The 12040-nt window shown below is 38.1% G+C and overlaps 1 protein-coding gene across 1 annotated transcript; it reads right to left on the bottom strand.

Moving 5' to 3' along the window:
- Window positions 1-3068: 3068 nt before the first annotated feature.
- On the bottom strand, window positions 3069-8125 carry LOC137194277 (homeodomain-interacting protein kinase 1-like). Its single transcript, XM_067606024.1, has 12 exons — window positions 7802-8125; window positions 7318-7503; window positions 7030-7211; window positions 6715-6838; window positions 6329-6439; window positions 6124-6210; window positions 5861-6012; window positions 5312-5419; window positions 4350-4412; window positions 4018-4209; window positions 3813-3895; window positions 3069-3728 (listed from the first exon to the last, which is right to left on the bottom strand). The coding sequence occupies exons 1-12, from the start codon at window positions 8036-8038 to the stop codon at window positions 3595-3597; spliced, it is 1659 nt and encodes a 552-aa protein (XP_067462125.1). The 5' UTR covers window positions 8039-8125; the 3' UTR covers window positions 3069-3594.
- Between the last annotated feature and the right edge of the window lie 3915 nt (window positions 8126-12040).

The raw sequence follows: 12040 nt of genomic DNA, 5'->3' as shown, positions 1-12040 counted from the left end.
GCTAAAACGATTAGCGCCATACTGGAGGGTGCAGTTAAATAAAAACACAGATTCGGGTGGTATAACCTAGTTTGTTAGTTAGTGGATTGTTCCAAGCTTTCAACCAATTTGGTAGCTAATAGCAAAACTTTTAAGCTATGCTAACCGGTCAATTTACATGAATAGAGTGTGCTAATGCCATTAGCGCTATACGCTGGAAGATAGTTAAATAAAAACACAGATTTGGGTGTTCTAACCTAGTTTGCTAATTAGTTGATTAGTCAAGCTTTCTAACCAAGAAGGGTCCTGTTTGATAGATTTGGTAGTTTATTCCATGTCAACATTGAATGGAAAATGAAATGGTACTTGAGCTGAGAGTGAGCTCTTCCCCACAATCCTGAGAAATGGTTTGAGCAGCAAAATGAGTTGTTTTGGAGCTAGGTTTTCTAATAGTTATGAATGTTTATTTTCATTCAGATTTTTGTGGATGCTTAATGAGACACTCAACTTTGATATAATTTGATATCATTTTTACTATTTCAAGCCACATTTCCAGAGGCTTTAACAACAGTCCTCAACAGCCCTTCAGGGCTGCTACAACAAGCCAACTGTTGCGTTAGCTAACGGAAGCAGCTATCTAGGCCTACTGCTCGATAACAGAAGTGAAACATAACCTCTAAATCTGAAAAAAGGAAATTTGGACTATTGCTTTACCGTTGTAGAGATTTGAAGATGAAATTTGGAAACTGTCACTGGACCAACATGATATCAATATTGTATTTTGTTGTTGACTGGTGAGGGACACGGATGTACAAAGAGAACTGGATACAGTGTCGGAGGCGGGGCCCCGTTCATTCCTAGGAAAGTTGCTCAGTGGCACATGAAGCCTAAAAAGTTTGCCCTCTGGGTATAAAATTACCCAGATCTTCCGGGATCATTGGGCTCATAGAGCAAACGCACTAACTGGCTAACTTGAATGGGGATAAAACAATTCAATCGTGCAGCTCTTTTAGACTTTAGAAATGTGATTGGACCGAATGGATCAAATTCTGATTCTGTGAGACAAGTCATTTCGCGGGGGTTGTGATGCTCACAAAATGTATCCGCTGATTTACGGACGTCTCTTTCACAATGTTAGTCTATGGGAAAAAGTCTTTTTGGGCCCAATAGTGTCACGTGACGTTGTAATTACATGGTTTAGCTACTATGTCAAATTGGCTTCACAGCCCAGCGCTGTTCCTGGGGGCTTGGTTAGGGAGGGCATAATCCCTTGGAGCGTCATTTTACATATTTTGGCCAATCATAGATTAGCATGGAAAAATGAAGTACATTAAATTGAAATAAGAGATCCCACCCTAAGGAGGACAGCAGGAGCCCGCCCTCTGCCCCCCCATGATACTGAGATTTGGTAATGGTTTATTTCATCTCTTTCATCTCATCTATTTTATCTCCTTGTTGCCTCTCAAAAATAGAGGAGCAGCCTCCTCTGCGTTAATGTTTGACTGAAATGATCCAGAAAACATCCAGTCACTGATGTTTTAGTTTAGTCTCAGAGGAGCAGGTTTATTAGATCATAATCATTCTTTTTTTTTATAATCAATGAATCATCTTTAATAAGTTCCTTAGTAGAAACATTATGGTTTCAGTTTCTCCATAGTCGAATGTATTCTTGGGGCTAGAGCGGGTGACACAGAATCAAATTTAAAACCGACCGAATGGATCAAATTCTGATTCCGTGAGACAAGTCATTTCGCGGGGGTTGTGATGCTCAAAAAAAGCATAAACGTAAATATGGTACAATCTTTATTCATGTTGGCGGAAATGATTCCCGATTACGCCAATCGTAGGTCACTAAAATTAATGTTGAGTCGGGGGGTACATATGCAAAGACAATGTCGGACTCCATAGTTTTCTCTGTTGCCCCTGCCTAATCTGACCAGTGATGACATGTATAGTTACGTGTCATCATTCAACCGCTTGCTGTCAAGATGGTGTCCAGCAAATGATGTGGGCTTTATTAAATCAAATTTGAAGCTCTTGATTCTTTTCTTACACTTCATTGTAACTTTCATTCTCGTATTTTATCTGTGTTATTCTATTTATCTTATTTTGGCTTTCTATTCTCTTGTATTGTATTTAAAAGTCCTTTTATAATGTGTTGCTTTTGCACTTTGTGTGTGTTAATACATTAAATGTTTAATGTTTTATATAAGGCACTTTGAATTGCCTTCTTGAAATATGCTGTACAAATAAACTTGCCTTGTCTCAACTGAAAAGAAGTCAACATAACAGTCCTCTCTAGTGGAGCTCTTGATAACTTTGATCCAAGACTACAGGTTGTTACAAACTATTTAAGACATTGTGGTGCAAGATTGTAAATAACCATAAACAATAAACCATCATTAGCTATGAACGAAACATTTCAAAAGTCAGAGGATGATGTTATTTAATATATTCCAGTAGTTGCCCACCCAAAGCCCCATAGAAACTGTGTCTGCCCCCGACTTCTTCAATCAGTTAAATCTAAAGTAAACAGAAGTGAAGATATACATGAAAAATTAACACCACCACTGCAATAGTACAACAAAGTAGGAGAATTAAATGTGGACTCAAACATTAGATCTGTCATCTAAAGGTGTATTAATAAACAATTTCATATCAGATTATCATATTTATTCATTTTGTCTTAATGAAACCTGGTTGTTATGAAGAATATGTTAGTAGTGCTGTGACAATATGGATTTTTTTCTGAGTGCGATGAAAAAGCAACGTATCATATGGGATGGTGTTCATCCCTCCAGAAGAGTTCCAGAGACTTGTAGAATCATTGCCAAGGCTGAGAAACACCATTCTTCAAAAAGATATTCCCTCATTCGGTGTTTTGATGGTGATGGTGGAGAGCGCTGGTGGTGGTGGAGTTATTGTGCTTGGCCCTAAACACCTTGGAAACACATTATCTAATGATATGGCCACTCTAGATGGCATTGCCCTGGCCTCCAGCACCACTGTAAGGAATCTGGGAGTTATCTTTGATGAGACTCTGCCTATTCTACCTACAGTGTTCACCTTAACAAAGGAAGTTACTCTGATTCTTAATTAAACATTCAAATTTTTATTTTTGACAGCATCAGAGTAAAGACAATCAAGAATAACAACAATCATAACAATAACAATAACAATAACAGCAGCAATAGCCAGGGAAGGACACTAACAGGACTGCGAAGGACCGTGAAGGCTCGGCCTGCAACCCACGATTCCTGTGAGATGAGAAAGCACAAAAAAACTCCAGGGAAGAAGCCAAGTTAGTAACATGCATTAATGGTACATGAATGAATACAGATGGAGAGGAGGAGGAGGAGGAGACTGGAGCTCAATGCATCATGGGAAGGCAGTCTAGGCCTATAGCAGCATAACTAAGGGCTGATCCAAGGCGAGCCTTGGCGGCCCTAACTATAAGCTTTATCAAAAAGGAAAGTTTTATGCCTACTCTTAAAAATATTTTCTTCACTGAATACTTCCTATACAATTCAGAGTGTTCAACTCACCTTGAAGATCTGTGAAGGTTTTTATAGAAAATCATGCTATAAAAACCTTCACAGATCCTCCCTTCTTACCTTAATCGTCCTCTTCGACACTGGTCCAGCAGCAGCAAAAATTCTTCTTCATCCAAGAGAAGAAGCGCCGGAAGCAGTTCTTCTTCTTCTTCTTCGTCATCTTCTTGTCCTCCTCCTCTGTGGTCCCGGAGTCATCTGAAAGTCAAAGGACATTAAATACCTCAACCATCCTTTGAATGAACAATGATTCAAACACAAGGGGAGGTGACTGTTTCTTACCAGATGTGGTGGAGTCCTCAGATGTCCAAGACATGTCACTGTCACTGACTTCCAGCGAAGACTCTGACATCCCAGACTGCGAACTAAACACACACACACACACACACACACACACATATACATAGTTAGTGTGTTATTCTTGTTATTGTCATAACATACAAAACATGCATTTATTGAGTATCATGACCAGAGGAAATCATCTCACCTGGTGTCACTCTCCTCACTTTCCAGTGCCACGGTGTTCTCGGCTGTGGCAGGACGAACCATAATTATAACCGTCCGTGAAATTTTTGGAGAGCGACTGTGGTGGTCTGGGTGGATGTTGGTGGCTTCATCCGTCAGAGCAGGGGCAGGAGGGTCACAAACAGGGTGCTCACTGGCTGAAGCTAGCACCTCACTTCTCGACGTGTTATTCACGTGAGTCACCAAAGTAAACACAAAAACACACAGTTAGGATATTATCTCTGTTTGTGTCAGGAAAGAAATGTCTCTCCTCTACCTGAGGGATGAGTTGATGACCAGAGGAAATCATCTTACCTGATTGCGCTCTCCTGACTTAACGGCAGCTGTGTGGAAGTTGGACTGAGGGCTCCACGTGTCCTGGTGAATGAATACACATGAAGTTAATCACAGAGTCAGTAGTAAGCTGCCTCATTCATCCTGTATTTTCATCATAAAGGTCACAAATGAAGTTGGTGAGCTGCTGGTTCCACAAGTATTTGTTAGTAGCGTAAAATTCCCATTTCAAAGTTTGTCTTTCAATAATATCCTCAGTGTTCCTCGACACAAATTCTCCTGGGTCATTTACCCCTAACTATAGCTTTATATTAAATCAATCAGTGTGAATTATTATTGCTTTGTTTCTGAGAAGCCTTGTTTTCCAGTCAGTTTGGTAAGGTGAATGGCTTTACACACTACAATACCCATGAGCCTCAGCTGCCATTTCTACAGTAGAGAAGCCAGTCAGTGTGAGAGTCCAACTGCAGAGCTCAGTCCACACAGAAAGTACTACTGGGAAAATCTAACCATCCTTAGTCTGATATAAAGATGTTTGTAACTAACATTAGCATTTTAATATTAGTGAAGTGAGAAAGACAGAGAACTGTCCAACTTAACGCTAAACTTACTGTTGCTAAAGTTGGTCAGTTAGTGAGCTGTTAAATATTAGCTTTTTGCATATGGTGATAGATTACTCTGTTTTCCATGCAGAAAATAAACAGGATTCTTAGTTTTGAAACCCTGGAGGTTTTTACAGTGTAAACTTCAGATAACTGTGAGCTGCTAACACAACAGAGTTTTAGGCTCAGTGTTTGGATTCTTCCTGAAAACCTGCTTTGGAGATGTAAATGCAGTTTTTTTCAAAGATTTTTTTTTTTTATCAAAGAGAGCACTATGAGTTTGTGTTGAGCCAAAAGGAGGATTGAATCTGATAAAAGCAGGAAGTGTGGCCTCTGTACTACACACTCCTCTAAAGAAGACAAGGATGAGTTAACACCTACCTCTCATCTACCGTGGTCTTCTCTACTGGCACTTCGGACTCGGACTCGGTCTGGGTCTGGGTCTGGGTCTGGCTGGGTTGAGCAGCTGCTGCCTCTGGAGCTTCATTGCTATCAAAAGACAAACGTTCACTGTTACATTGATGGCCAGGACACAGAACTTACCCCCACAATAAGCAAGTATGCACATCAATTAATGATCAAATCATAAACTATCACTGACACTTACTGTTGTCTGATAACATATACTCAAATCACTACCAATATCTCAGCACATACACACACACACATACACACACACATCAGGTCATGGTCACTTTTACATTACGTTACTACAACATTACATAAACCTACATTAATTTCATGGAGACTTACCCTAACACTAACCATAACCACTGACCCAAAAATGAGCTTTTTCCCCAATTGGGGACACAGCTTTTGTCCCCAATTGGACAAGCCATCCCCAATTAACTGGTCTTAAGTCTGAAATTTGTCCCCAAGAAGTAGCCTATGATAGGCCACACACACACAGACACACACGCACATATTTACCGAGAGTTGTTGCAGCCTTGTGCAATGAAAGGATGAGTGAGGACTTCACTGGGGGTAATCCTCTCAGCCTCATTTATTTTGAGCATTGCCTTCAGAAGCTCAGTACATTTCTCCCAATCCACAGCTTCATCACAGCTATCCTCTTGACGAATCTAGTTTAAGAAACAATGGTCAAATCCACCATCAGTAAACTCGTCCTCATGATTCATCAAAAGACCTCAACTGACAGTAACAATGACAGCTACCACCTACTTAACACTTACCTGTTTCAAGTAATCCAGAGAGGGATATTTGTACTTCCTGTGGTCAATGCGAGGCTGATGAAATTTCCCCCAGTACTCTTCAGGTGTCTAAAAGAAGGTTCAATATATGTCAATAAATCTAACTGATTAACTGTTAAATGTTGGAAGACTGAAATACGTCAACTTAATTAGAGAAGAGATTGGTAAAGATGAATTGTTGTGGTACCATCAGCCTCCAGCCGTCGGTGTCAGTCTTGTTGAAAAAACAGTGTGTTTTCCTTCCCTTCCTCAGTAGATCGTCCGCTGGCTGACCCAGGAGTTCAGTCATGAATTGCATCTGGAGATAAAACACAGCATCACAATAAGATATGCAACAGGCATGCCACTTATGTCTTCTTGTCTAAATACTGTTGCTAAAATTCTAGCAACACTAGCTAATGTACAGTCTAATGTATAACCTTGATCACAGTACTTTCTACTGATGTACTGATGTTAAACAAAGACCATTTTAATCTTAATTTTCCCTCACAGTTTTGAATCACCAACTGAGCGTTAGCTAAACTCCACTGCTGAAGAGCGGTGGCTCTAACACGACTTAGCTTAGTAACTTACTGCTTCATATTCATCTTTTGCAGGGAACAGTATACAGCCGAGGATCATGGCAGCCACCACACTTCCCAGTGACCACATATCAATGGCCTCCGAACATGGAAGGCCCAAAATGATTTCCGGAGCCCTGAATGTGGAAGAAAAGCATTACAGAGAATGAGCAACATTGTCATATTTTAAGTATTAAAAATACAGTCTAGCACAGTGACAAACTAAAATAACACGTATAGACAGAAAGCACGCAGCTACTTATAGTAAAACTGCAAGACTACAATCTCACTCCAGTATAATAATGATCAGTATCTCTATAGACCTCACCTGTAGTAAACTGTCTGCAATCTCATGCCCGTCCAGGTTTGAGTTGCGGGCGTGGCCAAACCGAAGTCTATCAACTTGACTCTGAGGGGATTAGTCCAGCGATTCACCACCATTATATTGTCTAGTTTGACATCAGTATGGATCACTCTGATTCTCTTGAGTGCGTCGAATGCTGTGGCCAACTGCAAAGTACAAGGTCAGTAATATAAGATAAGAGCATGTAGCACAGTTTCAAACTGACACAGTGTTCAGTGCTTTACTTGCTATCTAATGGTACCATATTCATACCTGTTGGATGATGACTCTGATTTTACTCAGACATAATGGGTGATGATAGCGAATGTATTTGCCTAAGCTGATGTCCAATGACTCGAAGACCAGGGCCTTTCCATTCCTCACCTCAAACCAATCATAAAACTTGACAATATTGTATTTGTCCAAGTTGTGGTGCATCAACTTCTTCAGCATACAAAACTGGAGACAAGTTTGAAAGGATTAGTTGTTTACAGATAGTTCATATGTTAACTTGTATGAAAGTCAGGGGAAACAGTTGGACTAAGAGGACAGTTTAGAAAGGCAGAGCATCATACCAAGTAAATACTTGTCAATGGATGTGCCTGTTACTGTATTATTTAGCACTAACTGAAGGGAATTGCCTTTTTGCACCTGTAATTACCAAATATAATTTACTTAATACTGAATACTCAGTGTACCCCTTACTGTACAAACTCTTTTACGGCTGTGAACATCGAAAATCAATAAAGTGTCCTACCTCCTTTATGTCAGTAGCGTTGTGGTCGTGGTCGTGTCTTGGGATCTTTACAGCCACAATGTCTTTTGTGTCTTTCTTCAGACATTTCAGCACCACTCCAAAGCCGCCTTGTCCCAAAACCTTCATGAATTCATATGTTTCGGGGAGTTCGAAGGGGTTCTTATTACAGGTCATGGATGACATTGTCGTCAATAGTCTCTCAGAAAGCTGAAAAGAAATTGGAGAAGTTACTTTCATTCACTCTAAATGACCACAACAGTGTTTTAATTCTAGTGGTGGAAAGTAACTAAGTACATTTACTCAAGTACTGTACTTAAGTACAATTGTGAGGTACTTGTACTCTACTGGTATATTTCCATTTTATGCTTCTTTATACTAACAGAAATGTTGCTACATCCAAGAGACAGAAAGAGCGTCTTACCTGTATCACAGTGGTCGATTTACAGTCCTCTTCTTACGATGGCTTACTTGTTAATTTGAGTATTGGTGTCCGTTCAACCACTCAAACTAAAATGAGTAGAACTCACAGAATTCTAATTTATGCGCAACATCATCACCAGACACCTTTGATGGAATGATGATTGATGATTGATGATGTAACAAAACTCAGTTAACATGAGTTCTAAAGGCCTCACAACGACATCACCTTCAATTCAAATATAAATAAAGTTTTGAACCAGGTACTGTCAGATACATTCTGCAATAAAAGTTTTTACTGTTATACAATTATGAAAAACACTAAATGTTAAAGTAACTAATGTCCATAGTAATCCTAGCTGCTGTGCCCCTGCTACATTACTGACTGAGAGTTGTGACATGTAGATACAGTAGATACTCATTACAAGTTGCATGTTTTTTATGTAAATACTAGATACATTCATCCATCTCTACTCCTTTAATTTTATTCAATGAAAAGTTTTTACATCCATTTAAAAAAAGGAAATAGAATCTGAAGATCTCACATCATCTGGAAAACTGTTCCAAATTTTAGTCTCCACACACTTAAATGCTTTAGATTCAAAAACTGCTATATCACTGCATTCTGAATTTGCATGCCTAGTATTATAATTGCGCTGGTCTCTGGTATGCTCAAACACCTGGAAATAGTCTGGTGCTAACGTGGAGGAGATACTGAACACATTATTAGTGGGAGGAATACAGAATCAGCAGGTGGAGTCAGGCCAAGCTTCAGTAATGACCGATCACATAGACTCCTCTCATTCCCTTTAAACACAGCAACAGCTGAAAAGAGTTCACCTCTGTGAAGCACCTGACATACCAAAATATACATTATGTACACCTCAAATATAAATATACATAAATCAAAATATGTTGACAATGGTAGAATGAAGATAAAGCTGATGTGTTGTGTGTGCTGCCGCTTATTTTGTGCAAACAATTAACATATAGGATAATTAATACATTTAAACTCCGCAGTTCTACTCCTCCTCTGCATATTTGAAAGTCATTCATGCTTTTAAGTATATACAATATCCTGAAATAAACAGATGCAAAATCAGGTTTGGAAATTTGATGGTTAGCTGTTTGAAAAGTGCTCAAGTTCTTTCACTGTTTAGTCGAAATAATTAATTTGTTAATGATGAATGAAGGTATTCACGCTGTGTTGATGTGTGTAAAGTAAGCACCCCTACAAAAAAGCACATGTGAAATTCAGTCTTTCACATGTGAACCGAAACATTTCACATGTGATGCTTTGATTTCACATGTGAACTTAAATTTCACATTTGGAAATCACATGTGTATCTTAAAATTCACATGTGAAGCTAAAAACATGTTGTCTTTTTTCACATGTGATTTTTAAGATACATAATACATGTGAAATGGATAGTGTCACATGTGAAGTGAAACATTTCACAAATGAACCTAAGTTTCACATTTGAAAATCACATGTGTATCTTATAATCACATGTTTTTGGTTTTATATGCGTAATGCAAACTTTACATATGAAAGGGATAAGGTCACGTGTGAAGTGAAACATTTCACATGTTGTGACCTCACATGTGTACCTAAGTTTCACATTTGGAAATCACATGTGAATCATCTTAAATTCGCATGTGAAAAAAAAGTTTTTAGTTTTATATGTGAATGCAAACTTAGCATGTGAAAGGGATAAAGTCACGTGTGAAGTGAAACATTTCTTGTGAAATTAAACATTCAGGTGATAAAAGACATTTTGAATGCAAACTTTTATATGTGAAAATCAGCAGCCAATCGGCCGAAAACCACATGTGCCCTTGAATACTTCACATGTGAAACGTCCAAAAAACCACATGTGCCCTTGAATACTTCACATGTGAAACATCCGGAAACCACATATGCCCTGAACGTATCACATTTTGTATCCCCTTTGTGATCCAAGGCCTGTCTATACAATTTTGCTTTCTGATGTATTGTTTTGTTGGACAGTTTTTGTCATATAATGATCTAAACATATTTTTAGAAATGTTTCTTAGGCTTTGTCAGTATCTTCTTCATTATACAGGCTTTTCTTTTCCAGTTTTGTGTTACTGATTCATGTTTAAATGTGCTTATGGATTCCACCATAGTCATACCTGTATTTTAATTTTCTGGCATCCTGATCCGTCCCACAGTCATAGATAACAAAAACTGGTAAATGGTCACTGATGTCATTAATTAATAGCCTGCTTACTGTGTTGTCTTTCATAATATTTGTAAATATATTGTCTATTACAGTGTGATGTTATTTTGCTTGGTCCACTGATCATTGAATATAAACTCATACTATACATTGTATCAATGAACTCATCAGTCAGTTTGTGTTTATTAGGATTTAAGAGGTCTATTTTGAAATACACACACACACACACACACACACACACGCATATATATATATATATATATATATATATATATATATATATACACATACATACATATATATATATATATATAGGGCAAGGAAATGCACCCCCTGCTATCTCCTATGAGGAAAGTATCACATCCATGAAACTTACTCCACTTATCAGCACCAGTCCTACGACTATACTCTCAAAAGTATTTGATGCTGGGAGAAACACATCACTTTCATGAAAATATTATCAACATTAGTTAATGCATTGTTTTTGAATTTTTTGTTTTACACTGAATTGCATCAGCATCTCTGCATATGAAATAAATGGAGATGTAGGCTACATAAGTAGCCTATATATTAACTGTATTTGTCCCAACTTTTAGTTTAACAGTTTTACTTTAGTTTACATAATTATATAGTAATATAATCAAGACTGTATTATAATGTTGAAATATTAGGTCAAGCCATTTTATTATAAATTGTATACATATAAACAGCATGTGATGCGAAATGCACTTACTGTAGCTTTATTATCCAATCATCCAATTATTATCCAAATGACGTTACTCCACTGCGCCGACAAGTTTGTGGGGGCCCCTTTAAGGCCCCAGAAATCAACAGCGACAAGTACATTCACAGCAATATGGATTCAGTATTGTATCAGACTATTCTGGATTACAAAACTAAAGGCCAGTATCCACCAAACATTATAGAGGCAGAAAAAAATGAAATTCGACGAAAGGCTTCAAAGTTTGTCCTAGAAGGTGAGTTGAGGATTTCTGTTTTAAATATAGACACCACGTGCTTACGTTTATTTACTCGTATATATGCCGACTCTGTAATGTTTAATATATTTGCTGTATAATATATTTGATGTAAACATATGTTTCAATTTATTTCCTAGATGGAGCACAGTACTATTTGAAAGGTCCTGGTAAGGTCATCAAAACCAAAGTCGTTAGAGGCATGGAGGAGGCCAACACCATTTTTAGGGATTTCCACGACAGCTCCACAGGTGCTCACACTGGACAAAAAAAAAACAGAGATGCCATTTCGAAAAAGTTTTTCTGGCCTGGGATGTCTGCTGACATAGATAAATGGGTAAGTAAACACTGCAATTGAAGAAAAAAATAAGCACTTTGCTTTTTATCGAGTTTCAGCGGACTACATACAAATATGTATACCTTAATTGCATGTAGGTATATGTATATTTTCATTAAATTACAGAAATTTTAAAGTGTTTTCTACATTGTTGAATCCAATATGAAGTGACAGAGAAATGCCAGGAGATAGTTCACTTTTTCATGTATATGTGTTTTAAACAGGTGTCAGAATGTGCAGTGTGCCAGTCAGCTGGTCATGTTATCAAACAGGAGGTGGAGTATACCCCCATAAAGGTAACTGT

This window comes from Thunnus thynnus, chromosome 12, assembly GCF_963924715.1.
Source record: "Thunnus thynnus chromosome 12, fThuThy2.1, whole genome shotgun sequence".
Classification (NCBI taxonomy): Eukaryota; Metazoa; Chordata; class Actinopteri; order Scombriformes; family Scombridae; genus Thunnus; species Thunnus thynnus.
The sequence above is the reverse complement of the archived record's forward strand: the minus strand, read 5'-3'. Positions and strand labels throughout refer to the sequence as shown.

Coding starts and splice junctions, on each gene's coding strand:
- LOC137194277 (XM_067606024.1), bottom strand. CDS start 8,038: ATGAAAGTAACTTCTCCAATTTCTTTTCAGCTTTCTGAGAGACTATTG. Junction 7,504..7,801: donor ACGCTACTGACATAAAGGAG/GTAGGACACTTT, acceptor ACTTGTCTCCAG/TTTTGTATGCTGAAGAAGTT. Junction 3,896..4,017: donor AGTGAGGAGAGTGACACCAG/GTGAGATGATTT, acceptor GTGTGTGTTTAG/TTCGCAGTCTGGGATGTCAG.